This window comes from Symphalangus syndactylus, chromosome 18 (genome assembly GCF_028878055.3).
Source record: "Symphalangus syndactylus isolate Jambi chromosome 18, NHGRI_mSymSyn1-v2.1_pri, whole genome shotgun sequence".
Lineage (NCBI taxonomy): Eukaryota > Metazoa > Chordata > Mammalia > Primates > Hylobatidae > Symphalangus > Symphalangus syndactylus.
The window spans coordinates 13,769,553-13,796,020 of NC_072440.2; the positions used below are offsets into that span (position 1 = coordinate 13,769,553).

The 26,468-nt window shown below is 61.4% G+C and overlaps 1 protein-coding gene across 2 annotated transcripts in view; it reads left to right on the forward strand.

The window, feature by feature from the left end:
• Positions 1-550: 550 nt before the first annotated feature.
• The window catches only part of WNT7B (Wnt family member 7B), a 53,686-nt gene continuing 27,768 nt past the window's right edge, over positions 551-26,468 (forward strand). Inside the window, exon 1 of one of the 2 annotated variants that reach the window (XM_055253887.2) lies at positions 551-1,100. In XM_055253887.2, the coding sequence (XP_055109862.1) occupies positions 1,030-1,100 (71 nt within the window). In that variant the 5' untranslated portion in view covers positions 551-1,029. Of the gene's footprint in view, positions 1,101-4,498; positions 5,035-26,468 lie in introns of those variants that run through there. The other variant, XM_055253885.2, reaches the window with a different exon arrangement.

The following is a 26,468-nucleotide window of genomic DNA, read 5'->3' on the forward strand; positions in this document are numbered from 1 at the left end:
CGCCATCTCCCTGCATGTGGCCAGGTTAGCCCGTCTGTCATCTTTCAGGTCCCAAAGCTGGGCTAGCGCAGGTGGCACCAGTGCTGGGACCTGGGGTTGTGGGAATCTCCCATTGAGGTTTACTGGAGTGGCAGCGATGCCTGGATTAAAAGGATGGCCCCAGAGTACCCCATGCGGATAATTTTTGGGGGTCAGGGAAGTGCACTCAGAGATGCAATGGGAGTGGGTGGTCTCTCCCTCCCCCACTGGAAACTGGAAGCCAAGTGTCCACCGCGACCTGTACCAGTAGTTTCCCGCCCCCACCTGTACCCCCGCCCCTACCCCCGCGTGCGCGGAGGAGCGCAGGTGTCTCTTCCGAGCCGCACCCTCCCCCCACCCCCACCACCCGTCACCCAAACCCTCTTCCCTCGCCCAGTCCCCGGAGGGCAATCGGAAGGGAGCTGGCCTGGGGAGGGGGGGCCGGGGGGTAGATGCGTTTGTGTGTCACGGGGGAGGGAGGAGAAAAGGGAGGGGAGAGCCAGGGAGCGAGGGAGAGAGCGCGCGGCGAGCGAGGAGGGCGGGCGGGAGGCGGATCCTCCTACCTGGGGCGCGCTCGCTCGCTCGCGGCTCGCTTGCCGGGGCCGCGAGTCACCTGGGGAGGCCGACAAGTGCGGACACATTGGCCGCCGCGGCGCTCGGCGAGGCGCGCACGGCCTCAGGCGGCTGCGCCTAGTGCAGGCTGCACCCGCCCGCCAGCCGCGCCCGGGCCCCCGGCCAGCGCTTGCAGGGGCCCACCGTCGCTCAACCGGGCTTCGAGGTCGCGGCCCCTAGCCTGGGTCAATTCCCCGGGCTCACGCGGCGGCGGCGGCGGCATCCCGGGCTCACCATGGTGGCAGCGCGCGCCGAGTGCCTGCGCGTCGCCGGCCGCCCGAGCCGCAGCGCAGGCTGAGCGCCGTCTGCCCGCAGCCCCCTGGCCCCTGCCCGGCCCTGCCGGGCCCGCGCGTCCCCTCCGGCCGCCGCTGTCTATGGCGCAGCCCCCCTCCCTGGATCATGCACAGAAACTTTCGCAAGTGGATTTTCTACGTGTTTCTCTGCTTTGGCGTCCTGTACGTGAAGCTCGGGTGAGTATCCCAGGCGGGGGCAGCAGCCAGGGGCCAAGACAGCACGAAGGAGCTGCCTCCAGGGCGTCCCCGTGGGGACATGGGGACTGGAGGGGGGCCACGGCAGCTCTCTGGGCTCCGGGGCTGGCCCGTGTGTCAGACCCTCGCCCCACGCCAGCAAAGACACAGCCCAACCCCCTGAGCTTCCGAGGGGCGCCGAGCCCAGCGCGAGAGGAGAGAGAGCGGGGCGCGCGGGCGGTCCGGCCGGGCTCGCGGGTAGCGGCGAGCGTGCCCGGCGCGTACTTTCACCTGTTTGGGCTCCAGGCCCCGGGGATGGGACGCGCCTTCCCTCCCCCGGGCTGCGCTGGGCGCCGAGCCCGGGCCGAGCGCTCGCCGCCTGGAGGGTGCGCCGGGGCGGGGTCGGGGGGCGTCCGACGCCTGCGGAGGCCCGGGAGGGCGGGGGGCGCGCACCCGGCCGCGAGCGCGCAGGCCGGGGCACCCGCCGCGGCCCTTCGTCTCTATCCATCACCCAGACGTGTTGAAATTACCTTGACAACTCGTCCGGCTGGCTCGGGATGGGCCGTGGGGCCGGCCGGGCCGCCTCGGGCTCGGTCCGGGGCCCGCGCCCCGCCCGCCCGGGGCCCTGGGCCCTGGGCCCGGCCCCCTCTCGCCGCGCTCCCCCTGGCGCGGCCCGGCGGGCGGGCGGGCGCCCGGCGAGCCGCGCTAGCTGCTCTCTGCGGTAGCTGCTCCGAGTCGTATTTCCACATTCCTGAACCCAGCCGAGTCCTTACCTGTTGAGCCGCGATCTCCTTTAGACAGAATCTGTCTCGGCCTCGCTCGAAGTGGGGGTGGAGAAACGGCGTGACGGAGAGGGGGTGCGGTGCACCTCGCCTGGGGCGCCCACCGCCCGCTGCTGGCCCCGCGCTCCTCGCACCTGCGGGGACCCGCGCCCCGCCGTGCCCTGCGCGCCTACTGTGTGCCGCCGGCTGCCCCGAGGCAAGCCCGGTCCAGGCCACGGGCAAGGCGGTGAACAGACCCGCGGGAGGGGCAGGTCCAGGTACCTACCACTGGTGGGAGACGCGGCTTCCCAGGCGGAGAGGTGGAAGCAGACGCTGGGAATCATCTCTCCATCACGCTCCATCCCACCTCTACCCCGCCATTTTACAGGTGGAGAAACTGAGGCCCAAGGCCTGCAGAGACAAAGCCAGTGGCTTCAGAGGCAGGACTGGAAGCCCCCGTCCTAGCCTGAGCCCTGCAGGTCTGGGCGGACGTGCCTGCGGCTGCCGGTAGCCCCGTTTATCATAGGTCTGTGGGTAGGCTGTGTCCCTGGGTGTTTGTTTATGGAGGTGAGGGGTGCGGGGCATTGAGCCTGCTGGGCTGGGGGTGGAGTGGGCAGGCTGCTCTTTTCCTGCATCTTCAGCAGTCCTGCAGTGACTCCCGCTGGGCCCCTCAAAGTGATGGCAACCCTTAATGAGGCTTTGTCCCTGCAGCCTGATTCTCAGCGCTGAGGCCTTCCCACTCCTGGCACCCCTAGAGTTAGGCGCTTTTACTCTCCTGGATTCAAGGATTAGGAAACTGGGCACAGGACCTAAGTCACCGTCCTCAGAATTCAGTGACAGAGCTGGGGCTGCAGTTGGCTGTGGCCCCCCCCCACCCACCCACTGCGGGCTGCTGTTCCTAGAGTCCATTCTTCTGCATCAGTCATCGGAAAGGAGCCCTTCCTCCCACGAGTGAGCGGGTGGGAAGAGCTCTAGGAACCCCCGTAGACAGCAGAAGGAGCTGAGGGTCCACCCCAGCCCCGCTCCTGGGGCTGCTTCCAGGGCTTGAGGTCTGTGTGCCCTTCCCAAGCCTCCTGGTCCCTTCTGTAAACAGGGATTGCAGCTCTGGCCATCCTGAACAGGATGGTGGCCAGTGTCTGAGAGAGGTCTGAGTGAGCAAGACCCCACCGGGCCTCCGTGTAGCCCAGCCTGAGCCCTGGGCACCTGTGTCAGCCTCCCTCTGGGAGGGGGTAAGAGCGAAGCAGTGGCTGAGCTTCCTTCTGTGTGCCCATGGCTCTGCCCTCAGGCCCCACCCAGGACCCCTGGAGAGGAAACTCCTCCCCCGGTGTGCCAATCTAAAACACACACTCCCCACCCACCTCCTGGATTTCCAAAATGTGACCTCCGAAAATGTGACCCTGTGGAATGGCAAACAGGAAAGCCAGAGATCTACCCTGGGATCTGCTAAGGGAAGGAGAGCCAATCCCTCCCTCGAGGCTCAGCCCCTGCCCGCCAGGACTGGAGAGAAGGGCCCTGCTTTCTTCGCAAGCCATCTTGGCTACGTGCAGCCGTAGAAGGGGGAAGCTGGACCCAGGTGTGTCCTCAGGGGTTAAATGACCTGGAAGCCCATTGCATTAAGGAGAAGGTTGGGGAGTCTGGGGCCAATGGGCTGTCTGTTCTGTCCTCCTGTCACTCCTAGCCTGTGGCCTTGAGTGAGCCCTTTAACCTCTCAGCCTCCCTTTCTTCATCCAAAAAATGGGGTCACAACACCGCCTTCACTGCATGCTGCCCGTGTTAGTCCTGAGGGCCTTTGCCCTGTGGGTGGTGGAGATACGTGTCCCAATGAACACCTGTAGATACCAGGAGAATCTTTCTTATTGTTAACGACAATGATGTCACTGAGGCTGACACCCTGGGGACTCCTCCAGATGGTGTATTCCAGGGCGTCTGCATCCCAGGAGTTGGGATTTTCAGGGTCATAAAGTTCTGACCAAGGATCAGAGGTTGTATGCATGGATGGGATATTACGTGATCACTCCCCTGCATGCTGCCTGTGTTTAATTACACAGGGGGGCCACCTGGGCAAGTGCAGCCATCATACACAAGTGCCCCAAAGCCTGGCGCCACTCACATGTACAACCCCTGGAGGACTCCAGTGCCAGCTGGACCCAGAACTCAGCCCTCACAATCCCCTTAGGGGTCAGGGCCCTAAGAACAGATGCACCTGGGATTTGGGGCAATTTGAAAACCTGATGGCTTCAGGGAGTCACAGTTTGTCACCCAGGGCCCTTTTTGGACTGAGCAAGACAGGGTCGTGCAGGCTCAGCACCAGCACAAGGCTGGGCCTGGTTAGCCACGGTAGTGCCTGTGTGCGACCCACAGCCAGCCTCACTAAATCCAGGGAACACGGGGGCAGAGGCTCAGGACACTCAGTGCATCTGTGCACACACACCTGTCCTCACAGACTGCCCACGCTCCCGCAGGCACACACAGGCACATGTAGGCACATGCATGCACACACGCGCATACGTTGCCGAGCACAGCCCCCAAGAGGAGCACACGCCTCCGCGCAGTTCCCCCGCGGAGCCGCCCCCACGTGCACCTTCCGGAGCCAGGCCAGAGCTTTGTGGGGGTACGGGTGTCCCAGCCAAGGCAACTTGGGCAAGCCCTGGAGGCGGCTCCCACCGCACGCTCCGGTCAGCCTCCCCTTTAAAAAAACCCGCCGGGGGAGGAGGCGGATGTAGGGGCGGCCCGTCCAATGGCAGCTGCGCGCCTCGGGAGACTTGGAGAAGTGAGCCAGAGCGAGCGACAGAGCCGGTTCGCACCGACAGACGGACGGAGGTCCAGACCGCAGCCAAGGCGCGTCCGCTGCCCCCAGCCGGGTCCCCGCCCCGCGCTCCAGCCCCAGCTGCCGCCGCTGCCCCAGACCCAGCGCCATGCGCGGCCCTAGCGGCGGGGCGCGGGCGACAACTATGCCCGGGCCCACGAGACCCGGACCCTAGCGCCCAGCGCCGCCGCCCTGCATCGGGGAGCTCTGCGGGGACCCCGGCCTCGGCTGGCCCAGGCGCCCGGCCCGCGAAGCCTGCTCAGCCCCGCCAGGCGCGCCGGCCCACCATGCTCCTACTGTCGCCGCGCAGCGCGCTCGTCTCCGTCTATTGCCCGCAGATCTTTCTCCTCCTGTCCAGCGGCAGCTACCTGTGAGTGCCGCGGGCGGCGGGCGGCGTGCGGGGTGGGCGGGTGGGCTCCCCCCGGGCCCCCAGCGCTGGAACCGGGCGGGCAGGGAACGCGGCAGCGAGGCCCCTGGGCGGGGCACCGGGTGACCGTCGCACGCGGGAGCCGGGGGACTTTAGGTCGCCTCGCCAGCCTAAGCTGCCGAGGTGGAGCACTTGGCGGGCAGCTACGGCAGTGAGAAGTCCTGGCTCTGGGGTCAAAGAAAGGATGGCCCGAGAGCGGCTCGACTGCCGGAGTAGAGCAGGCTGTGCACGCCTAACGCGAGGGCCCGCGGGCAAGCGAGCGGCGCCGAGATTCCCTGCGCGTCCCAGCAGAGTCCTGGACCAGCGGGGGACCCCTCCCCATATTAACCTACGCGGCGCGCAAGACCATGCCACACTTGGGAGAGCCGCACGCACACACCCGCTCCCTCGTGCAAACACTGGCACGCACGTGCACACCGCGCTTCACCGGACAGCGCCCGGACTGTACCCCGAAGTCGCTGCGGCTTCTCACGCCTTCCTGCCGCGCTGGGTGGCCTGATCCCTGCCCCTGCGGAGTCCTCACCTGGGGGCGAGGAGGACGCGCGTTGCGCGCTGGCGGCCGCGTTCGCCCAGGTGTCTCAGCCGAGGGAGAGCACGGAGCGTGGGCGCGCGTGTGTGCGTCCGGAAGGGCAGAGCCCATGGGGCTCTGAGAAGCTCCAGGCAGGGCCGAGTCCAGCCCAGTGAGCCCAGGGGGCGCGCAGTGGTGGCTTCGCCGGATTCCTAATGGGACGCATATGCTCTGGCCTCTGACTTAAAAAGAAGTTTGATTTATGGAACCGCCGTTTGGGGGAATTTAAGCTGGATGCTACTGATTAAACCTCAGAGCCTGCTCTCCCTCCCCTCCTCTTCCCTTCCCCCTCCCCCTCCTTTACACGCGGGCCACGTCCGGGGTCGCCTGACGCGGCCAGAGGGGGCAGCCGCTGCCTTCCCGCTCCCTGCGCCACCCCCTCCCCCCATGCAGTCGCAGTCCTAATACATCGCCGCGCCCCCACCCCCATTTAATAAAGACGCAGCCAATTTCTCCTCTTGCTCCTAGGAAATTACTATCCTACCAGTTTTCCTTCTATAAATAGTCGCGCATCTTGAAACAAAAGTTCGCAACCGCAGCCAGATGCTGCGAGGCCCGCGGTTTCCCGGGCTGTGGGACATAATTACAAGGTCCGGGCACAGAGAGCGCTCCAGGCCCGGCGGGCAGCCCCGGCTGCGGAGACATCGCCTGAGGGGGGCGGGGTAGCAGGGCGCATGCGGGTGGGGACCGCCTGAGCAGTGGGGACCCAGGCTAATAAAGTGCTAGGGTCCCTGGGTCCTGCTTCTGGTGTCCTTCCCAGGAACTGGATCAACCAGGGGACCTTGGAATTTCAGCGTCTGGCGGTTGGAGGCCAGGAAGCCTCCCCCTCCCCAGAGTCCGGGCATTTCAGCCTTAGGCCTTGCTAGAGAGAATTGGCAGCTCCGGTGCTTGGGAAATCAGTTTTGGAGCGGACTGGCTGAGGTTCCGTGTTCATGGAGAGGTGTCCGGGGTGGGAGACCAGGAGTCCTGCGGAGGTGGGGGCGAGGGAAGAGGGGGTTGGGGTAAGGGTCGGAGAGAGGGAGGTGCGCAGGGGCCCCAGAAGCCTGGTGGGAGTTGATGCCAAGGCAGCAGTGAGGGGCCTCTGGGGCAAGGTGGTGCCCAGTGTACCTCTGCAGACCCCAGGTTTACCTCAGGGCTGGCCCCTCATCCAGGCCTGCAGTGACTACACCCGCCAGGCTTGCTCCTGGAGTGTGCACCGCCAGCTGTGTTGGCAGAAATTCTCCTAAGGAAACAGCTTTTCCAGACATCCCTGGGCCAGTGCTGGGGTCCGGCCTGGGTCGTGGGGGACAGGAAGGCAGACTGCATCCCTGACTTGCCCTCAGCAGCTCCTGCCCCACAGGGAGGAAAACGCTGATGCCAGCCTTCCCCAAGCACAGACCAACCCAGACACGTTCCCGGAGCGAGGGGGGCGGGTCTCAGATTTCCCTTGCCCCGTTTGTTTGGTGGGCGCAAGGCTGACCATAGGTGGGAGTAGGGCCTGCGCAATTCCATTTGAATGAAAGCATGCAAAGTGAGAAGACTTTGGTTCCGGTGTCTCCGACCCAATGGCTGCACTTGGGGGAGGCAGCCAGCAGCAAGTGCTTGGAGAGCTGTGAGAGGTGGGGGTGAGTGTCAGCCCACCCTCAGCACTGCAGGCACACTCGATGGCGTTGGCCTTTGGATCTGAGGATGCCTGGGCTAGGAGGGTCGCTGGGTGGAGGCTTCATTCTGTTCCAGAGAACTTTCAGGAACTTTCCAGATCCCATTGCTGGGATCCCAGACACTGGCCGACAGCTGATCCTCCCCATTTCATCTGGACTGCTCCCCTAGCTCCCTGTCCTGGGCTGTGGTCTGTGCACACCGAATCCCAGACGCATGCCTGGGCCCCTGCCACTGATCAGGTTGGACGGGTGTGTTGGCCTGGAAGCGCCCTGCGCCCCTGCTACATGCTGACTTGCAGCCATGCTAGGCGGCTCTGGCCAGCCCTCGCCTTCTCTGTGCAGAGCTCTGCTGTCAGTGCAGGAGATCCCAGGGCCAGCGGGGGTCAGTAAGGGCTCAAGGGAGGGCAGGTAGGGGACCGCAGGCCAAGAGGAAGGCTTGTGGTGCTCGGTCAGCTGGAATGGGGGCCTGGCTGAGGCCTTGACCAGGACCAGGCTGAGCTTCTATCCCAGGCAGGTCTCTTCCGGTCTCAGCCTTCCTCTCCCAGATGTGGGGGTTGGCTCTGACGAACCCCCCAGGTCTTCCGGTAGGAGCCTCTCATGGTGACCGCCCGCTCTGGGGAGCCAAGTGAGTCATGGGTGACGGGGCGGTTACTCACCGACCACCTGGCTGTGGCAGGGTGGGGGGGGCGCTTACCACTGCCCTGCCAGGCCAGGCCTCTTCCTGGCTCCACCGCTGTGGCTTTGTCAGCGGTGCCAGCCACAGTCCCAGAAGTGCTGTGGCCATGACCCTCGAGGGGGAGGAGATGAACCAGGCCCACTCCCATGGCACCATGGCCTGTGTGGGGACAGGATGCGCCCCGTGGCTCAGGCATGTTCAGGTTGCCCTTGAGGGAGGGACACCTCCCAGCCTGGAGGGTCTGTGTGGATCCAAGTCTGGGAGGGGCTCTGCTGTGTGCCCTGAGCAGGTGCTTGAGCCTCTCTGGGCCTCAGTCTCCTCATGGGTCCTTTGGGATGGTGATCCCTCCCCCAAGGCTCAGACCAGGCCACGTGTAGTTGGGACTTGAAAGTGTAGAACGTTCCATAGAGGGTGTGCATGTGTGGTTCAAGCTGGGAAATCTGATGAGATCTCAGCTGGGGACCCCCCACTGGAGGTGGACAAGTGGAGCCTCTCTAATCACAGGAAACTCCCCAGAACTCATCACCATGTGGACGAGACCCATCAGCCATTGGCTAAAGGGGAGAATGTGCATCCTGGACTGTCTGTGTGCAGAGGGAGGACAGGAGGTCCTGGGGTGGCACTGGGCTCCTCGGTTGTGCACTGAGGCCTGTAGGATAACGCGCCATTTTCTAACATGGTTTCCCGTGAGGCCAAGGGGCATGATAGTGACTCAGATCTGGGTCCTTATCCTGACTCCACGGGGCCCTCACTGCCTGGCTGTGTCCCTAGGCCCAGCTCTTCCCTCTCCGGTGCAGATCATGGGCGCACAAACCTCACCGGGTGGCTGTGGGAAGCTCTAGCTCGATGCCTGGTGCGGTCGGTGTGTGGGAGACAGGCCATTCTCAGCTATCAGGAACAGGGAGGTTGGCCACAGGCAGCACAGAGGGAGGCCCAGTGGCTGTGTTCATTCAGGAAGGAGTGATGGACCCCCTAGGGCATCTCAGAGAGCTTCCCAGAGGAGATGACTCTCAGACAGGGTTTTGAAGGATGGATAGGAGTTGGCCAGACTAAACAGGCACATGAAAGAGACCCCTAGAAGAGGGAACAATACTGTCAAACACATTCACCAGGGATTCCCCTCCAGGGAGCCTCAGAGCATCTTGCTGAGGTGGGCCGATGGGATGCCAGGATCCAGAGAAGAGGCTGTTTCCCAAGGTCACCTTGGATCCCAGGGGTTCAGCCCTCCCAGTTCCAACTCCTCACCCAGTGCCAGCGCTGCCCCTGAAGGGAAGTTCCCCCTATGCAGTCCCACGGGGACTGGAATCGGGGTCTCCCAGGGCCTCAGGCTCCAGCCAGCAGTTGGAGGTGCTGATGGGAGGCGAAGTGATGATCATGAATTTGGTGATTTTTGAGGCGCAACGGCACATTATTGTTCCCTCATTCACACACTTCCCTGGGCTCCTCTGCGGACACAGTGGGCAATGGCCGAGCAAGTCACACTGCCACCCCTTCTCCTCCCACCCACCACGTTCCCGGAGCCTTGAGTCACCCTGGCAGGGCAGGTGGGTGCCTGTGGGGAGCCCAGGGCCCCTGCTTGGGTGTGGACCAAGGCTGTGTTCTCAGAGGACCCTGACAGACCCTGGGTGTGTCATGGCAGTGTTGGATGAGGTAGAGGGCTTGGTTGTGGGTGTCTAGGTCATCGGCCCAGGGCCAGGGTGCGGAGCCCCCGGAGCTAGGACCCACATGCAGTGGGAGCCCAAGCCCTCACGGCTCACACTGCTCCCCGTCATCCCGGACAGATGGAGAGGCGGTACAGGCTCCTAAGGCTGCCGCCCTACACAGCCTTGGGTCCGGCTCAGATGGGGCTCAGCTCCCCTCCCAAAGGGACAGGAGGCCGGGCGCCCTCCCTTGTCAGATGAAACCCCGGCCCAGGGCTCCTTCAGCCTGATGAAAGGGTCATTGTGTGGTGCGGGCCGCCCGCTGGCCAAGGACAAAACCACCGTTTGTCCTCCGTCCCTGGCGCGGGGCTGGGGGCCTCACCTCAGGCTGGCCGGCAGGGTGGGGGTGGGTACAGGTGCGCTCCCTCCCCCTTTCCTTGTCTTCCCACTCAGCCTGCCTGGGGCCCCTCCCCCATCCCTGCCCCTCACCCAGGGCGTTCTCGTCCTCTGAGTGTGGGTCCTGACGCTTGGGTCAGCTCCGCTGTTAGCAGAGAGGCAGCAAGTTCCCCAGCCCCGGAGGCATACAAGCAGATGCAGAAGTGAGGGCCGGGGATGCTGGGGAGGGTCCCTGCCTGGGCAGAGAAGCGGTGCTCACAGGTTCTCTGTGCAAGCAGCGGGTGGAGTGGTTGGCCTTTCCAGCGGCCATCCCATAGTCTCAGTGGTAGAGTGGCAGGTGAGACTTGGCACAGGGCCATCGACACTTCCTCCATCCCCAGGCTGGAGCAGGTGGCAGCTGAGGTGCTGGGGCTGCCATGAGGCTGGGTCTGAGGCTGTGTGCAGAAGACACTAATGTCCTGCTCCCCCAAGCAGCCTTTGCAGCTTTAGAGTGTGAAGCCTGCAGGTGCCCGGAGCTGGGCCTGGGAGGAAGCCACCCCACCCAACGAGCAGCTTGCTGGGTGTCAGCAGCAACGGAGAAGAGCCCTAGTGAGCATCCCCTGGAGTCCCATCCCATGATCCCTGCGGGCCTCCATCGCTTTCTGGAGCCCTCCCGCACTGTGATCCCTGCTCCAACCTTTCCGTGCCCTGTTGGAGCTCTGAATGGGCCAGGCCGGAGGGAGCCCGGGCACAAGGACTGGTGGTGTCTCAGCTGGCCCCTGCGCAGTGGGTATTGGTGTGACGAGGCGTCCAGAGCTGAGACTGAGAACTGCGCAGTCCCAAGTGGTGAGACAGATGGCAAAGCCCCTTCCATGGGAATGCACCACCTGCCCTGCAGACCCCCGCCTGGGGGACACAGGGTGAGGCATTCCCACTTCTGGAGGACTCAGTTTCCCCCAGAAGGCCCTCCCTGGTGGGACTGACGTGTGCACAGTGCCCAGGTCTGCTTTGGAATCTGTGTCCCCCTCGGGCTGCCAGAGAAGGGGAGCTAGGAGAGGCCCGTCTGCCTTGGTAGGTGGTGGAGTGAGGAAGACGAGGTCAGGGTGCAGAGTCACTCGCCCGGGTCAAGCAGCTGAGCCCAGATTTGAGCCCAGGGACTCCTGGCTGTCGGGTCCATGCCACTTGTCACGGTGTCTTACTAAGGCAGGTTTCCAGCCTTGGGCGGGCTCTGTTGCCTGTCCCATTTCCTGCCTGTCCTCTCTAGGCAGAAACCAGTGCCTCCAGTTGCTTAGCACTGTGTGTTGACCAAGAGTCCCCGGGGCCCTGAGCGAGGGTCTCAAGGTTGCAGGGGCTGCCTCCAAGGTTAGCTTTGGAACCAGAGGTGCAGCTGTCCTGTGGGTATGGGAAGCCCAGAGGCCTTCTGTTCTGGGCCTTGCGCTGCTTTCGCCCCTGACCCAGGAGCTCTGAGAGCAGCCTGGCCAGCTTTGTTGGGTCAGTGTGTGTGTGGTCCTGGATGCCCAGGTCCTCTTCCTGGCTCAGCTGTGGGCTTGTGGCAACCTTGAGGGTATCCCTCCCCTTCTCTGGGCCTCAGTTTCCCCATCTGGGTGGTGGGTCTGGATGCTCCCCCAGGTCCTCTTGCTCCCTCCTCCCCTTCCTGCTGGCCCCACCACCACCCTGAACTTTCCCTTCATGCCCACAGCGTGATGGCAGCCCCCATGGGTGGGTGATCAGGGCTGGCCAGGTGTGCAGGTGTGACTGGGAAGGAAAGCCCCTACCGCCCTCCCTTCCAGCGTCGTTTACACAAAGCCCTGTGGGACCCACAGCAGGAGCTCTAAGCCATCTGTGATGAGGGTGGCCCAGGGAAGACCTCTCTAGGGAGGCAGCCTCTGACCTCGGCCCTGAAGGACCTGCTGGAGGGAAGGAAGGTGGGTTCCTCGGAAAGGGACAGATGTGGGCAAAGGCCTGGAGGTGTGAAGAGGATGTGGCGGCATCGGGAGTGGGGAGCAGCAGGTTCGAGTAGGCTGGAGCAGGGGAAGGTGAGGTGGGTGTGGGGCCGGAGGCAGTGATCTCGGGTCTGGGGAGCCCAGGGCAGGGAGGAGTGGCTTCGGCAGAGCTCTAGAAAGACCCTTCTGGGCAATGAGGTGGAGGATGGGGAAGCATGGAGGAGGCTGGTCCTGCCCACCAGCTGCAGATGCAGGGCCCGGGCCACTCTGGGGCTGAGAGGAGATGGCTGAGTCTGTAGGACCATCTGGTGGCCGGGGTGCCAAGGGAGTGTGCTTGGCCAGGACTGGGGTTGCAGGGTTGCCTGCCTCCTCCCCAGCGCTCAGGGCAGTACCAGGCCCTCACTCAGTCGGTACCCAGCAAATCTGTCAGTCTGATGACCACTTGTGGGTCTGGGACCCAGTGAACTCCCAGGTCAGGGCCCACTGCCCAGGGGTGGCAGAGCCGGTGGTGGCCCCAGGTGTGCTTGGCCCCTAGTGGCACAGGTGGGAAGAGGGAGTGGGTGGCCGGGGGCTGGATGACTTCCGGGGTCCCCTGACTCAGGTCTTCCCAGGGTGACGTCACCGCTGGCGAGGAAGTGTTGGGAATTTCCAGGTGCGGCTGACACCCCCACTAGGAAGGCAGATTCATCACTCTGCCATCTCCATTGCCCGGGGTTCCTCCTGTGTGCCCCACGGCTGCCCTCAGCCTGGGGAGGGCTCTGGCCTTCAGGGGCCACAGGCTGAAGCGCTTGCTGGGCCCCATCACTGCTCCAGCAAGGTTGTCACCCGCCTTGGTGGCGCTGCCCTGGGGATGGAATCACATGTCGGGCACACCTTTCTGAGCCTCAGGGTGTTCAGGGAGTGTTCCTGGGGGTGACAGGCCCAGGATCCTGGATGCCAGGCAGGCTGGTGTCGTGGAGAGAGCACTGGATAGGGAGTCAGTGGCTCCGGGCTCTAGTCACTCCATGTCTGCCGTAGTCCAGAGTACACAGGGATGCGGGGCCTGGGGACCTGCGGGACACAGTCCCCGAAGTGGCCAGGCTGGGCTGCTGTGGAACTGCACCTGGGGAGGGGCACTGGGCTGAGGGCTGCAGACTGCACATGGGCCGCACCTGCTCTCTCTCAGAACCTGCCTCCCCAGCGTGTGGCCTGGGGGCTCCCCTCCAGGCTGCAGCTCCTGGAGGTGCGGGGGGTCACCTGGCGCCCCATCGTGCTCTTGTATTTCCTTCTGGCATCTTTAGGAGCCTGGCAGGGTGTGCGGTGTGATGCCTCCCTCTGTTGCGGGAGTCCCCTGCTTCGGAGCAGCCTTGGAGGGGTGGCTGGGGCTGGTCCCCTACCTTCAGAGGCTGGGGAGAGCCAGGCTTTGCAGTCAGCTCTGACTGTGAGCCCAGAGCCCAGCTCGGCTTCCCCTTACTGCCTTCCAAAGGGGAGATTCCTGTGGCAGGGAGGACGGGAGGGTGGGAAGAGGCAGAGCCCAAAGGTGGGGGAAAAGCCACAGGGTCTGGTCCTGCTGTTGTCTCTGATACCAAACCACTGCCACGTTGCTGTGTGGCCTGGCCCGAGATGCCGCTCCTCTCTAAGCCGCCTCTGTAAAATGGGAATGATGAACTCCAACTGGGGGCTCGCTGTGGGGAAGGCAGGGACGGCACTCAGGACCTCGGCCCAGTTCAGTTCAGTCAAGGCCCCTGGAGTTCTGAAGGCTCCATAAGCACTCACTCAGCCAGGCTGATGAGAGGCAGAGGAGGCTGCCCCTGGGGAAGTGGGCACTCTGGGCCACAAGGCATCCAAGCTGAGCAGTTGGCTAGGAGGCGGTGGTGGCTTAAGAATTCTTGGAGGGAGCATTCCAGAAAAGTGGGCTGCTTGAAAGGTGAGGGGGATGTAGAATTATGCATAGGGGACTTCTGACCCAGAATGGGTCCTCTGCTTTGGAGAATGCAGATGACCTACGTGGGGCTGGCCTGGATCTGGCTCACACTCTGTCTGAGACGCTGTGTGGCCCAGGCATGGACTGGGCGTGGCTCCCATCTGTTCCTGGAAGGAGGACCCTTCAGGACTATGGCCTAAGGCTGAGTCCCAGGGCGGGGAGCTCAGCCCTGTCTTGCAGTCCGCAGAGAGGTGATAGCTCAGCCCCCAGACCTGCCACTCAGCCAAGTCCAGAGCAGCCAGGAAGGCCGGGGTGCTGGCCCAGCCACAAAGTGTCCCGACTCCCATCCTGGCCATGGGCCAATGGGGCCTGCCAGCTCCCTCCAACATGTTCCACCTGTCTGTCCACCCACCCATCTGTCCTGAGGTTTCAGGTTGGCATCCTGGTCACCCAGGCCTGCAAGGCGCCCCTGCTTCCAACAGATCTGTGGCATCAGGGCCAGGGCCAGGACTGGGAGTCCCATCCTTGCTAGGGTCTCAGCTAGCTGTGTGGTCTCAGGTGCTGTGGCATCTCTGGGTGTTGCTGTTCCCATCTGTACTGTGGGAAGCAAAGAGAAGGGCCAGGGTAAGACCTAGGGAAGGGCATAGCTGAATTTCAGTCCCAACAGCTTTCTCAGGAGACCAGCACAGATGTGATCCTGCAGGGAGTGGAGAGGGGAGAACTGAGAGAGACCCTGGTGGACTTCTTGGAGGAGGAGGCACCAAGCTGGCTCTGGAATCTTGCCTGGCTGCTGGAGGGGGCAAGGTACCTGCCCCTGGAGGGGGAGGAGCTAGTCCAGTGTGGCCAGCACCTGGTGCATCGTGATGGGCCCTGGGTGCCGGTGGAGATCTGGAAGGTTCTGAAGTCAGAGGTCAGTGTCCTGAGGTTTGGGGGTCACAGTGAGTGGGTGAGGCTCTCATTTCACAGACTTAGCAGATACGGTGGCTGGGAGTGTCTGCCCTTGACCTCATTAGCTGCGGGCTGCTTGTGTTGGCCAGGGGTGCAATGGACCCCATGGCTGTGGCTCATCCACCTGCAGCAGCCTCAGCCCTGCCTGGGGCCCCCAGCTCTTCACCAGCTTTTTCCCAGGCATTCTGGTTCTTCTCCAGGGTGGGGTCCCAGGCTGCCAAGCCAGGAATGCCAGCTATGTGGGGAGGGTGGGAGGGCAGCCGCCCGCCGGGGGCGTGAGGGAGCAAGCGGACGCTCTGCTCCCTTCCCTGGGAACACTGCGAGCCGAGAGCTGAGCAGAGCAGTGGCGTGGAAAGAGTGGCAGGAAGGACTGTGGTGGGGTGCAGCCTGTAGGATGCCCCACCCCCCAGCAGGCCGGTTCTCCCCATTGGACAGACGGGCAAACTGAGGCTCAGGGAGGCCAGCGAGAGCCAGCGGCTGAGCAGAACTGGAACACAGGACCCCAAACCCAAGCAAGCAAGCGAACCTCTTTAGGACACAGCTGCAGGTACCCGGATTGTCACCTCAGCCCCTCACTACACAGTTGGGAAACTGAGGCCGGGAGGGGCAGGGAGGGGCAGAGGGATGGCCTCATTCCTGAGCTGGGCCCTGGGGGTGTCAGCCCTCTGCTCTCCCCAGCCCCTTCTTTGCCCACCCCCCACCCGCCCAGCTCCCTGTGCCTCCTCTGAGGACTCACTGCCCCGGCCCCCACCCACACTGCTCTCTTCTGGCTGTTCTCTCTGAGTCTCAGTTTCCTCATCTGTAAGGTCAGGCTGGCAAGGACCAGCAGGGGAACCAGAGTGGGGAGAGGGTGGGACAGGGTGGGAAACGGTTCCAGGACCCCACACATCATGAACCCTGCTTGGAGAGGGGAGCGCTTTGGGCCTGTCCCTCCCCGACAGGTGCAAGGCCCCTCCCGGGCCTCACCTGCCACTTGCCAAAGGAGAGGTGATTGTTCCCTGCTCTCAGATGGGAAAACTGAGACTCAGAACAGCCTTGGGGTGGCCGGGCGAAACTTCTGGCCCAAACCCCACCCCCCCCACCCCACCCCCACCCCACGGAGCTGGGCCCTGAGAAAGGACGGGGCACCAGCTGTTGAGCCCAGACCTGTCCTATTCATTCTCTCTGGTTCCTTCTCACCGGTGCGCCCAGCTCTGGGCTGCAATGCGTCCCTTCCAGCCTCCTCTGAGGGCAGCGCCAGAGCTGCTGTGGGGGTCAGGCGTTATGGGGCAGGTGCAGGTAGAGCTCTGTTCTGGGTGAGTAGGGGTATCTGGCCAGTCTGCAGCCTGTGGCTCATGGGGTCTGCTGAATGACCCCAGACCTGGCCCACATTCTTATCCCCATTTGACAGGCAGGAACACTGAGGCCACCACCAGCCCCTGCCCCATACTCAGCCCCAAGGAACCCTGCTGGGCTCCAAGGCCATAGAAGAGCCCCTATATAGATGGAAAGTTCCGGGCCAACCCCCTGCCCACCCGAGGAAGAGGCTGGCGAGGACTCGGCCCTGGGTGGGCACGGGGGCCAGGCGCTGTCCTCCCGGGTATCTGCTGACTTACTTCCTGGATGGGTGGACCCAGGCCCGCCTCCCTGGCTGATCACAGATAATTGGAACATTCTTCAAATATTTTTGCCAGAAGATGCCTGAGAAGGAAGAATTACAAAGCGCCCCGGGCCAGCAGCGTGGGCCGCAGGAGCCCGGGGCAGCCCGGCAGCCAGGGCCAGGGGCCGGGAGGGAGGCCGGAGATCAGGCCCAGGCTCAGCCAGGCTGTCCCTGCCACCCAGAGAGCTGGGGAGGGGGCTGCCCATGCTCCCTCAGCTGGGGGGGTGGGGTGGCTCATGACCAAGGTGAGCTTAGGGCCTGGCCAGCTGCTGGGCAATGCTGGGGACCCCTGCCCTGGGGAGTCTGCCGCTGACACAGTGGCTTTAGGACAGCCTGAGAGGTCAAGCACAGTCTGGGCGCTCGCAGAGGGGGCTGGTGGGTGAGAATACCGCCCTAAGAAGGGGTCTCTGCAGTGGAGAGCTCAGAGGTCGGGGGCGGGCCAGCATGCTAGGAAGGAGGAACGGGTGTGGGCAAGAGTGAGGGCTGAGGGGGCAGGCCTGGGCCCCTCGAGGCCATGATCCTGCTGGTGTCAGGGTGGGGCATGGGCCCATGCCAGGGGCAGGATGGCGGGTTGGGGGGGCAGGATGCTGGGTGTCCTGGGGACAGAGCGGGGCATGCTGGGGAAAGCCTTTCTGACCTCTGATGAGCTTTTTGATAGAGGTCCATGTTATCTGCGGGGGAGGGCAGACGGCCCCAGGGTTCCCGCTTCTGCTCCTGTGGCTCTAGGGGGTCTGGTGGGATGCTGAGGCCCGGGCAGGCTCCAGCTGGGTTCCAGGAAGAAGTCAGATCTCGTGTCTCCCCCACAGAGAGCGGCCCCGGTCCTTCTGGGGAATGCTTTCAGTGGCGGGGTAGGGGGCTACTTCCACCCTGAACTGGGTGGGCTGGGCAGCACTAGGGCTGCTTGGGTGCTGTGTTGGGAGCCGGTGTCCAGTCCAGAGCGAGGCGGGAGAGCGGGGGTCCAGCCGGGTGGGAGGAGTCTCTGCTGCTGTGGGGCCAATTGCACCCCCACTGGCAAAACAGAGCTGAGCTGTGGTTTGTGGGGTCGGTTTTTGGGAATTTGGAGGAGAAACGGGATACTGAGGTGGAGGTGCCTGGCTCCCAGGCCTCCTCGGGACACGAGCCCACATCTGTGTCATAGCACAACCGATTTCTCCCAGGCTTCATCACCAGAAAGACACAGCTTGTCCTGTTGCTGGCGGGGAGCTGTGCCCTCTCGATGGTGACTCTGGGTGGTTTCACCCTCATAATCCTCACCACCCGTTCCCCCACTTTTAAACGCAGGGCCGTGACGTGGGTCGTGGGCATTTTCTCAACCCTGTGTGAAGTGGGGATGCAAGCTGGTTTCGACTGACCTGTAACACAGTCTGAGTGACAAAGGGACAGCCCACGGCCGCGTTGCTGCCCACCCCGTGTCCAGCCTGCAGCCCCAGCCCCGCTGAGGGTGTCCCAGCTGCCCCATCCTGCTGCCTGCACAGGCAGGGGCCTCTGTCGGGGAAGAATGTCTCCCACATGTGTCTGTCAGCCACTCGTCACCCACCATTCATTCACTCATTCTGCGGTGACAGCTGAGGCTCTGCCACGCCTGGCCTTGCACCAGGCCCAGCATATCGTGGGGAGTAAGACAGGGTTCTGCCATCCTGGACCCAGCTATGGGGGCTCGGAACTGTTCGGGGAGGGCCCGTGACTCAGTCTGGAGCCTGAGAGACTCCTTGCAGCTTGGTGCACGTCGGGGGCTTCCTTCTCCAAGAGCTCCTTGGGAAAGGCCCACCCCACACAGCCTGGCCCCAGATGCAGCCTCCTGCCTCTAGGGACTTACATGGGAGGGTGGCTCTCCAGGAGGACAAGTGGCCACACTCTGCCCATTCTGCCCCCGCTGTCTTTGAGGGTCAGGAATGGGGCATGTCCCAGGGGCAGGGTTGATGACAGGGCACTGGCCAGCCCCAGGACGGCGGGGGTGGGTTCCAGCCCTGCTCGCTCCCTGCCTTCCTGAGCTACCAGGCAGGCTGCTGAACCTTTCTGGACCTCCGATTCCTGTTCTGAGGGAAGAGTAATCATGATTATTGTCACCATTCTAGCCCTTGGCCTCCCGAGCTTTGAAATAGCAACCCTGAGGGGACTCTGAGGCTAGTCAGGCACGCAGTGGGTGTCCACTCTGCCTCAACCACTGAAGACCCTGACAGCATGAGGGATTTAGGTCAGACTCCTACCTGCTGGGGGAGGCTTTGAAGCGGGAGAAACTCCTGAGCACAGCAGGGGTGTCGGGGAGAGGACAGGGCGGCTCTAATTCTGGTCGCAGGTGAGATGCTGCCCACTCCCTGCCACCTGGGCTCAGGGTACCCAAGAGTGAGATGACAGGTTACCCCAAAGCTCCTGAGAATGTTGGAGGAGGGAGCCCCCAGGCTGGGCCTTGGCAGAGATGGTGTCGCCCAGAGGAGGGTCTTAGCCAGAGGGGCCACGTCCCACAACCCTGTTCCTTCCTAGCCTCCGCATCACTGCTGATGGGCCCTGCTCCTTTGAGAGGAAGGATGGTGGCTATGTGGGTGACTCTGTCCACTGCCTGAGTGCCAGGCTGGGCACGGGAGGAGCAGGAGGGCACTCCACCAAGGGCTGTGAGCCCCCACAACTCCCTGAGCTCTCCTGCACTTAACCTTCTCACTGCCTGGGAGCTGCTGCAGTGGGCTGTTGCTGGCATTCAGGGTCCACAGAGGCTGAGGGCCTGGTGGGGACAGGCTGGCTGATGGGCACAGGCTGGGGCAGAGGAGCCCTGGCAGGGCATTCTGGCTCAGCCCAGCTCTGCCTTAGGTCGGTGGCTGGCCCAGCCCAGTGGCCCCATGGAGCATGTGTGCAGGAAAGGCTAGCACCCCCCGTGCGGGCTGGGCACATACAAAGCACACGGGCATGATTTTTAATGTTGGCATTTGAATTTTGAAGTGTGTTTTCTGTTTTTTTTTTTTTTTTTTTTTTTTGAGACGGAGTCTTGCTCCCTCATGCAGGCTGGAGTGCAGTGGCGTGATCTCGGCTCACTGCAACTTTCGCCTCCTGGTTCAAGCAATTCTCCTGCCTCAGCCTCCCAAGTAGCTGAGATCACAGGCGTGCACCACCATGCCTGGCTAATTCTTGTATGTTTAGTAGAGACAGGGTTTCACCATGTTGGCTAGGCGGGTCTCAAACTCCAGACCTTAGGTGACCCACCCACCACAGCCTCCCAAAGTGCTGGGATTACAGGCGTGAGCCACTGCGCCTGGCCGGAGATTCTTAGAAGTGGTGGAATCCACACATCCTCTTTCCTGGCTTCTTTCATGCACAAGGGTGTCTGTGAGGCCCATCCGTGTTGACGCGTGTCAGCAGTTTCCTCGCCGTGTAGTCACGCTGCATGGATGGACCACACTTTATTTATCTATCCTCCTGTTGACAGATGCCTGGATTGTTTCCCATTTGTGGTATAGACCCATGTGGGTATCCTTGGGTGATCACACGCGCGGGTTTATCCTGGGTACAGGAGAGAGATTGCTGGGTCACAGGGAAGGGCTGATCTGGGCATGGACCCATCGGTGGTGGGTGCAGTGGCTGACGCGGATACCCAGTAGCTTCACAATTACTGGTCTCGGACTTGGGGCCCCATAGATGAAGCTGGTCCCTGATCTCCCGGGGGAGGCTGGATCCTGGGGCTCAGAGATTGTGTGTCCAGTGAATGAGGTCAGTAATGAGCTTGCAGTCTCAAGCTTCAAGGGTTAATAATGAGGGCTGTCACTGCAGGCCAGTGGCCCATGCTGTGGACGCCACAGGGTGGCCCCTCCTAGCAGCTCTGAGATGGATGGGGGCTGTTATCCCTCCCATTTGACAGAGGAGGAAACTGAGACACAGTTAAGAAACTCGCCTGAGTCTCACAGCTAGGAATTTGCAGACTCAGGCACCCCAGGGCTACGGGGCTGGCCTGGTACCTGGCTAACACCACAGCCAGGGACTTGCCTTCTGTCCACTTCTGCTCTCATCTGTCACCTGGCAGTGGTTGAAGGGGCTGGAGTGTCCTCACCTGCCCCTCACCCCCACCGCAGCCACCTCCTCCTGGAGGCAGCCCCACTCCCTTGGGGTCATCCTGCTACCTGGCAGCAGCCCCTCCTTGTACACGGGGCCAGCTCAAAGCCTGCTCCAAGATGCATCTCAGGAAGCTCCTGGACCTCTGCTGGCCTCTGACCTGAGACTGCAGGGCCTTGTCTACGGTCCCTGGGGAATGAGGAGGAGGCTTCTTGTCTGCAGGGCTAAACTCTTCTCCCATAAGTGCCCTCCCTGCAGCGGACTGGCCCAGGCTGGGGTAAGGAAACTTTCCAGACTTGCAACCTGCCCATCCCACCTGGCATCTCGCCTGTGTCCCGAGGCCCCATTCAGTGCAGGGGGACAAGCCGGGGGCAGAATTTTCCATGAAAAAGGTCAGCAACTGAGACATGAATGTCCCCGCTCCCAGCATCTCTGCACTCACAGCTACTCAGAGCCTTCCTGGCCAACCTTCCCTGGGCACCCAGGCAAGCAGCTGAGGATGAGGAAGCTACCACTGAGAGTTTTCACACTTGGCGCGAAGCTGGGTCCGCCCCCCAGGGTTTGCTGAGGGTGCCCATGGCCGGCCCATGCTCCCCAGTGGCCCCACGCTCCCCAGTGGCCCCAGCACACTACCCACATGGCTCTCTGGCCTCCTCTAAATCACTGGCTATAAAAATAATTGGTAGATATTTTTCCCCCACTTCCCACGCCGACCATTCTCTAAGGAGGGCCAGTCCCAGTCACCCCGATCCCCAGCCCCCTCGCCTCCAGGTGGAAGGAATGGCATGGGCCAGGCCTAGGGTGTGGCAGGGCCAGGCTGGCTTGGGGAGGGCAGGGGTCAGACTGGACAGTGCCCGGGGCAGCAGTAGGAGGGCAGGGATGGCAGCTGCATGGGAGCCGCCTGTGCACCTGGAATGAATTGCTGCACGGCCTGAAGGATTTTAAGCAAAGGAAGAACTTAAGCTGTTTTGAGAATGAAAAACCGACACAGTGCCTGCTCCAGGCCACGTTCTAGTGTGTGTCCCACACTTACTATGTGGCACTCCTCCTTCTACCTGAGTTCTGGATTCAGAGACTGGGCTCCAAGCCTGGCCGTGCAGCCCCAGGCAGGTCCCCTAGCCTCTCTGAGCTCCAGTCTGCACACCTGCAAAATGAGGATGGCACCACTCACCTAGCAAGGTGAGGATTAAATGATACACAGGTGAGGTCTGAGGTCCCGATGGCCCAGAGTCGACCCTCAGAATGGGAGCACTTGGTATTGTTAGTGGAAACACAAACAGCCCCACTTAGTAAGGGAGACAATTTTGAAATTATTTCTGAATTATCAACCACATCTAATTATTTATACTCCTGGAACAAAATACAGTGCAGGAGCCTGTATTCTATTCCCTGATGCCTTTACTTCCCCTTTAACCCATGCACGGGCACGCAGGGGGCTGCTGGGGGCTCTAGTCCCCCCGCTGTGTCAGCCGCACACACCCCAGATAAGTGTGCAAGAAAGCAAGCAGGGCGTCGGCTGGGTGGGCCTCTTACATCCCCTTCAGTTGGGTCCTAATCTTCACTGGGGTGCGGAAGTCCTGTGTATCGATAGAGTTTTTTAAAATCATGGTTAAAATACGTAAAATAAAATTTACCATTTTAACTACTTTTAAGTGAACAATTCAGTGACATTTAGTCCATTCACAATGTGGTGCAGTCACTACCCCCAGTTCCAGAACTTTCCATCACCCCAGATGGAAATTCCATACCCATTAGGCAGCCACTCCCCATTCCCCGTTCCTCCTCCCAGCCCTGGCAATCACCTTTCTACTTTCTGTCTCGATGGATTTGCCTATTCTGGCCATTTCATAGCCATGGAACCACACAGTGCGTGGTTTTGGGGTCTAGCTTCCTCCATGTAACATTGTATTGTTGAGGTTCCTCCACACCGTGGCATAACCCAGTGCTTTGCTCGTTTTTATGGCCACATAATGTTCCATTGTATAGATGGACCACATTTGGTTTATCCACTCAGCTGTCGACAGGCATTGAGTTTGTTTCCACCATTTGGCTATTGTGAATAGTGCTACTATGATCATTTGTGTACACACTTTAGTCTAAACACCTGTCTTCAGTTCATTTGAATATATACCAAGGGGTGGAATCGCTGGGTGACTCCAGGTTGAACTTACTGAGGAACTGCCAAACCATTGTCTGCAGTGGCTATACCGTTGTATGCTCCTATCGTCAATGTGTGAGGGTTTCAGTTTCTCCACATCCTTGGCAACACTTGTTCTTTTCTTTCTTCTTCTTTTTTTAATCATAGCCATCCTAGTGGGTGTGAGGCGGCATCTCATTTTGGTTTTGGTTTGCACTTCCCCAGTGATTGCTGAGGTTGAGCATCTTCTCCAGAGCTTATTGGCCATGTGTATATCTCCTTTGGAGAAATGTCTACAAGCGCTTTGCTCATTGTAACACTGGGTTGTTTGTCTTTTTGTTGTTGAGTTGTAGTTCTTTCAGATGTGGTTCTTAAGTACTGACTTGTTCATTTATTCATTTATCTATTCCACAAACACTCCGGATGGCCACACCCAGCAGCCCTGAGACCTGACTGAGCGCAGACTTAACACTGTCCTGGAGGGGCCCACCGTCTGCTGGGGAAGCTGGGGACACCGTGACTGTGAGGGGAAGCTGGGGACATGGTGACTGTGAGGGGAAGCAGGGCACGGACACGGTGACTGTGAGGGGAAGCTGGGGACATGGACTGTGAGAGGAAGCCGGGGACACGGTGAGGGGGAAGGCGGGCACAGACACGGTGACTGTGAGGGGAAGCCGGGCACGGATGCGGTGACTGTGAGGGGAAGCTCGGGACACGGACTATGAGAAGAAGTCAGGGACACGGTGAGGGGGAAGCCAGGCACGGACACGGTGACTGTGAGGGGAAGCCAAGGACATGGTGACTCTGAGGGGAAGCCGGGCACAGACACGGTGACTCTGAGGGGAAGCCAGCCACGGATGCGGTGACTGTGAGGGGAAGCCGGGCATAGACACGGTGACTCTGAGGGGAAGCTGGGCACGGACACGGTGACTGTGAGGGGAAGCCAGGCATGGACACGGTGACTGTGAGGGGAAGCTGGGCACGGACACGGTGACTGTGAGGGGAAGCCGGGCATGGACGCGGTGACTGTGAGACTGCAGAATCAGCTCTACACCCGCAAAACCAGCGCCCACCATGCTCCCCCTCAGTGCCAGGGAATAAGGAGCTTGAGCACAGTGGGGCTTTTACCTGGGCCCTGAAAGGGAAATGGAATATGTCAGACAGAAAAACGGAGAAGGGGCAGCAGCCAGGGGAGGGACCAGCAGACACAGCTGGGAGGCGGGGTCATCCGAGCCCAGACCCCGAGAGGCCTCTAGTTCCAGGCACAGGGGCTTGGATAGTCCTCTGGGCAATGGGGAGCTACGGATGGGCTTTGAGCAGAGGAGTGACACAGTCAGATCTGGGTGCTGGCAGGGCCGGTGGTGGACAGCTGGCTGGAGGCAGGAGGCCAGGGCTTTGGCCATTGCAATGATCCATTGCCGCCCCCAGGGTCCACGCTAAGTCCTATCAGGGTCCCCCCAGCAAGGGCACCTACTGCAGATTATGGGGGTTTCTCGGCCTGAGCCTGCTGGGAGAATTTGGGACTGGAGAGTGTCCCTCAGGCCAGGACTGAGGCGGGCTCTGCCCCACGGTAAACAGGGTGCCCGGCAGAGTTCCCATCCATCTCATTTCCCCAGCTCGGTTTTCCGAGGATCTACAATTACTTTGGGCTGAATTCCCCAGATTCCAGCCCGCTCCCAGCCCCACCCATCCAGATGCTCTTCCTCCATGCCAGCCTGGGGCTTTTCTGCCCATTGTGCCCGTGGGAGACCCAGGGAGGTCTTGGCCAGATTAGTGGGCGGGCCGGGCGGGCCTCGGGGATTGAGTGTCGCCCTGGCAGCCCGGCTGCAGCACGTGCTGTGGGCTCAGGCCACACGGGGACTTTCCAGCTGGCTGTGGGTGCTCGGCCGCCCTGGAAAATCACTGACTTGTTTCCCTCAAGAAAAGGGCGGGGGCAGTAGGTAGAAGAAGGGTCCCCAGCACACTAGGGGCCCAGGGCCATGGGCATCAGCTTCGGGGAAACCCCGGCGGTCCCCCCAACTCCCACATCTTGCCCCCTCACTAAACAGGCCTGATCTGTTGTTTTGAAGCCAAGCGCTGTGCTGAAACTCACTGTTGCCTGCAGGTCTGCCTGAAACCAGCCGCCCCCCTCCTTCCAGCTCACTGCCCCTTCCATAGGTGCTTAAAGCCAGACGACTGGGGCAGCCGCTGTGGAGGGCGGTCCGGCAAGTCCTCAGAAAGCGAAGGAACCACCTGACCCAGCAACGTATAGGTCCATGCCCCAGAGACTGAAAACAGGCTCAAACAGAAACCTTACCCGCACGTTCATGGCGGCATTACTCACAGCGGTCCAAAGGTGGAAACAGCCGAAATGCCCACCAGCCATGAATGGATACACAAAATATGGTCTATCAACACAATGGAATATCACTCAGCCTTACAAAGGCATGAAGCACTGACCTGCGACCACGCGGATGACCCTTGAAAACACGACACTAAGTGAAAGAAGCCAGACGCCAAAGGTCACATGATGAATGATTCCATCCATAGGAAACGTCCAGAATGGGCAAATCCATGGGAACAGAAAGCAGACTGGTGGTTGCTGGGTCGGGGAGGAGAGAACGGGGAGTGACTGATGGGTACCATTTCCTTCTGGGGTGGTGGAAATATCTGGAAACTGACGGTGCTGGAGGTTGCACAACACCGAGTGTATTAAATGCCACAGAACTGTACACTTCAAAATGGTTCATTTTATGTTATGGGAATGTCACCTCATTAAAAAAAACACACAAGCCTGGGCACGGTGGCTCACACCTGTAATCCCAGCACTTTGGGAGGCCGAGGCGGGCAGATGACCTGAGGTCAGGAGTTCGAGACCAGCCTGGCTAACACGGTGAAATCCTGTCTCTACTAAAAATGCAAAAATTAGCCGGGTGTGGTGGTGGGCACCTGTAGTACGGCTACTCGGGAGGCTAAGGCAAAAGGATGGCTTGAACCCGGAATGTGGAGGTTGCAGTGAGCTGAGATCACACCACTGCACTCCAGCCTGGGCGACAGAGTGAGACTTCGAAACTCTGTCTCAAAACAAACAAACAAATAAATAAACGAACAAATGACAACCCCACTGATATCACTTGAAGTAGAGTGAGCGTGACCTGTGGGTTCCTGTCTAGGGCTTCAGGTCATGAGAGTTGCTAGGAGATTAATGACAAAGTTCCCCTCAGTGGACCACTGCGAGGCTGCAGTATTGCAATAAGGCCCCTGCCGAGCCCAGCACACAGTAGGTGCTCAATTTGCTGCGGGCCTAATTGCTTCCTCTGCGTGTCTGGTCACCCCGACAGGGGAGAAAACAGCAACAGCCGCCATTCCCGGTGCAGGCTTTCTCCCTGTGGTTGTCTGAGCCTGTGGTTGGGTGGTGGGGGATGAGTGTTTTATACCCCCATTTCATGGATGTGGAAACTGAGGCTCAGACGGGGAGTGCCTTCTCAAAGTTACACACAGGTCGGAGCTGGAGTCAGTACTGGATGGGCTTGGCTGCCACCCTTTGCAGCAGCCTGCCTGGCCCAGGTGCCACGGAGGGGCCATCAGGGAATTTATAAATGAGGGGAAGCCCCATTGGTCGCGGAGTTGGGATCTGCCGCTTGGAGACAGCGCAGACAGTCCCGAGTTGGCAGCTGCCACATCCGAAGCATGATGCTGTCTCATCTGAAGGGCTGTGGATCTGATTCAGTGGCCTGGAGAGCTGTGGGACTTGCGGTTGCGTGATTCTCGCATTCTGAGGCTCAGAGGCCTGGGTGTGTGTGGCTGGGGTCACGCGTGTGAGTTGGGGTGATTTGTGTGGTCTCCTGGGGTCATGCGTGTGAGTTGATGGGAAACAGCCCCTCGAGGGCAGGG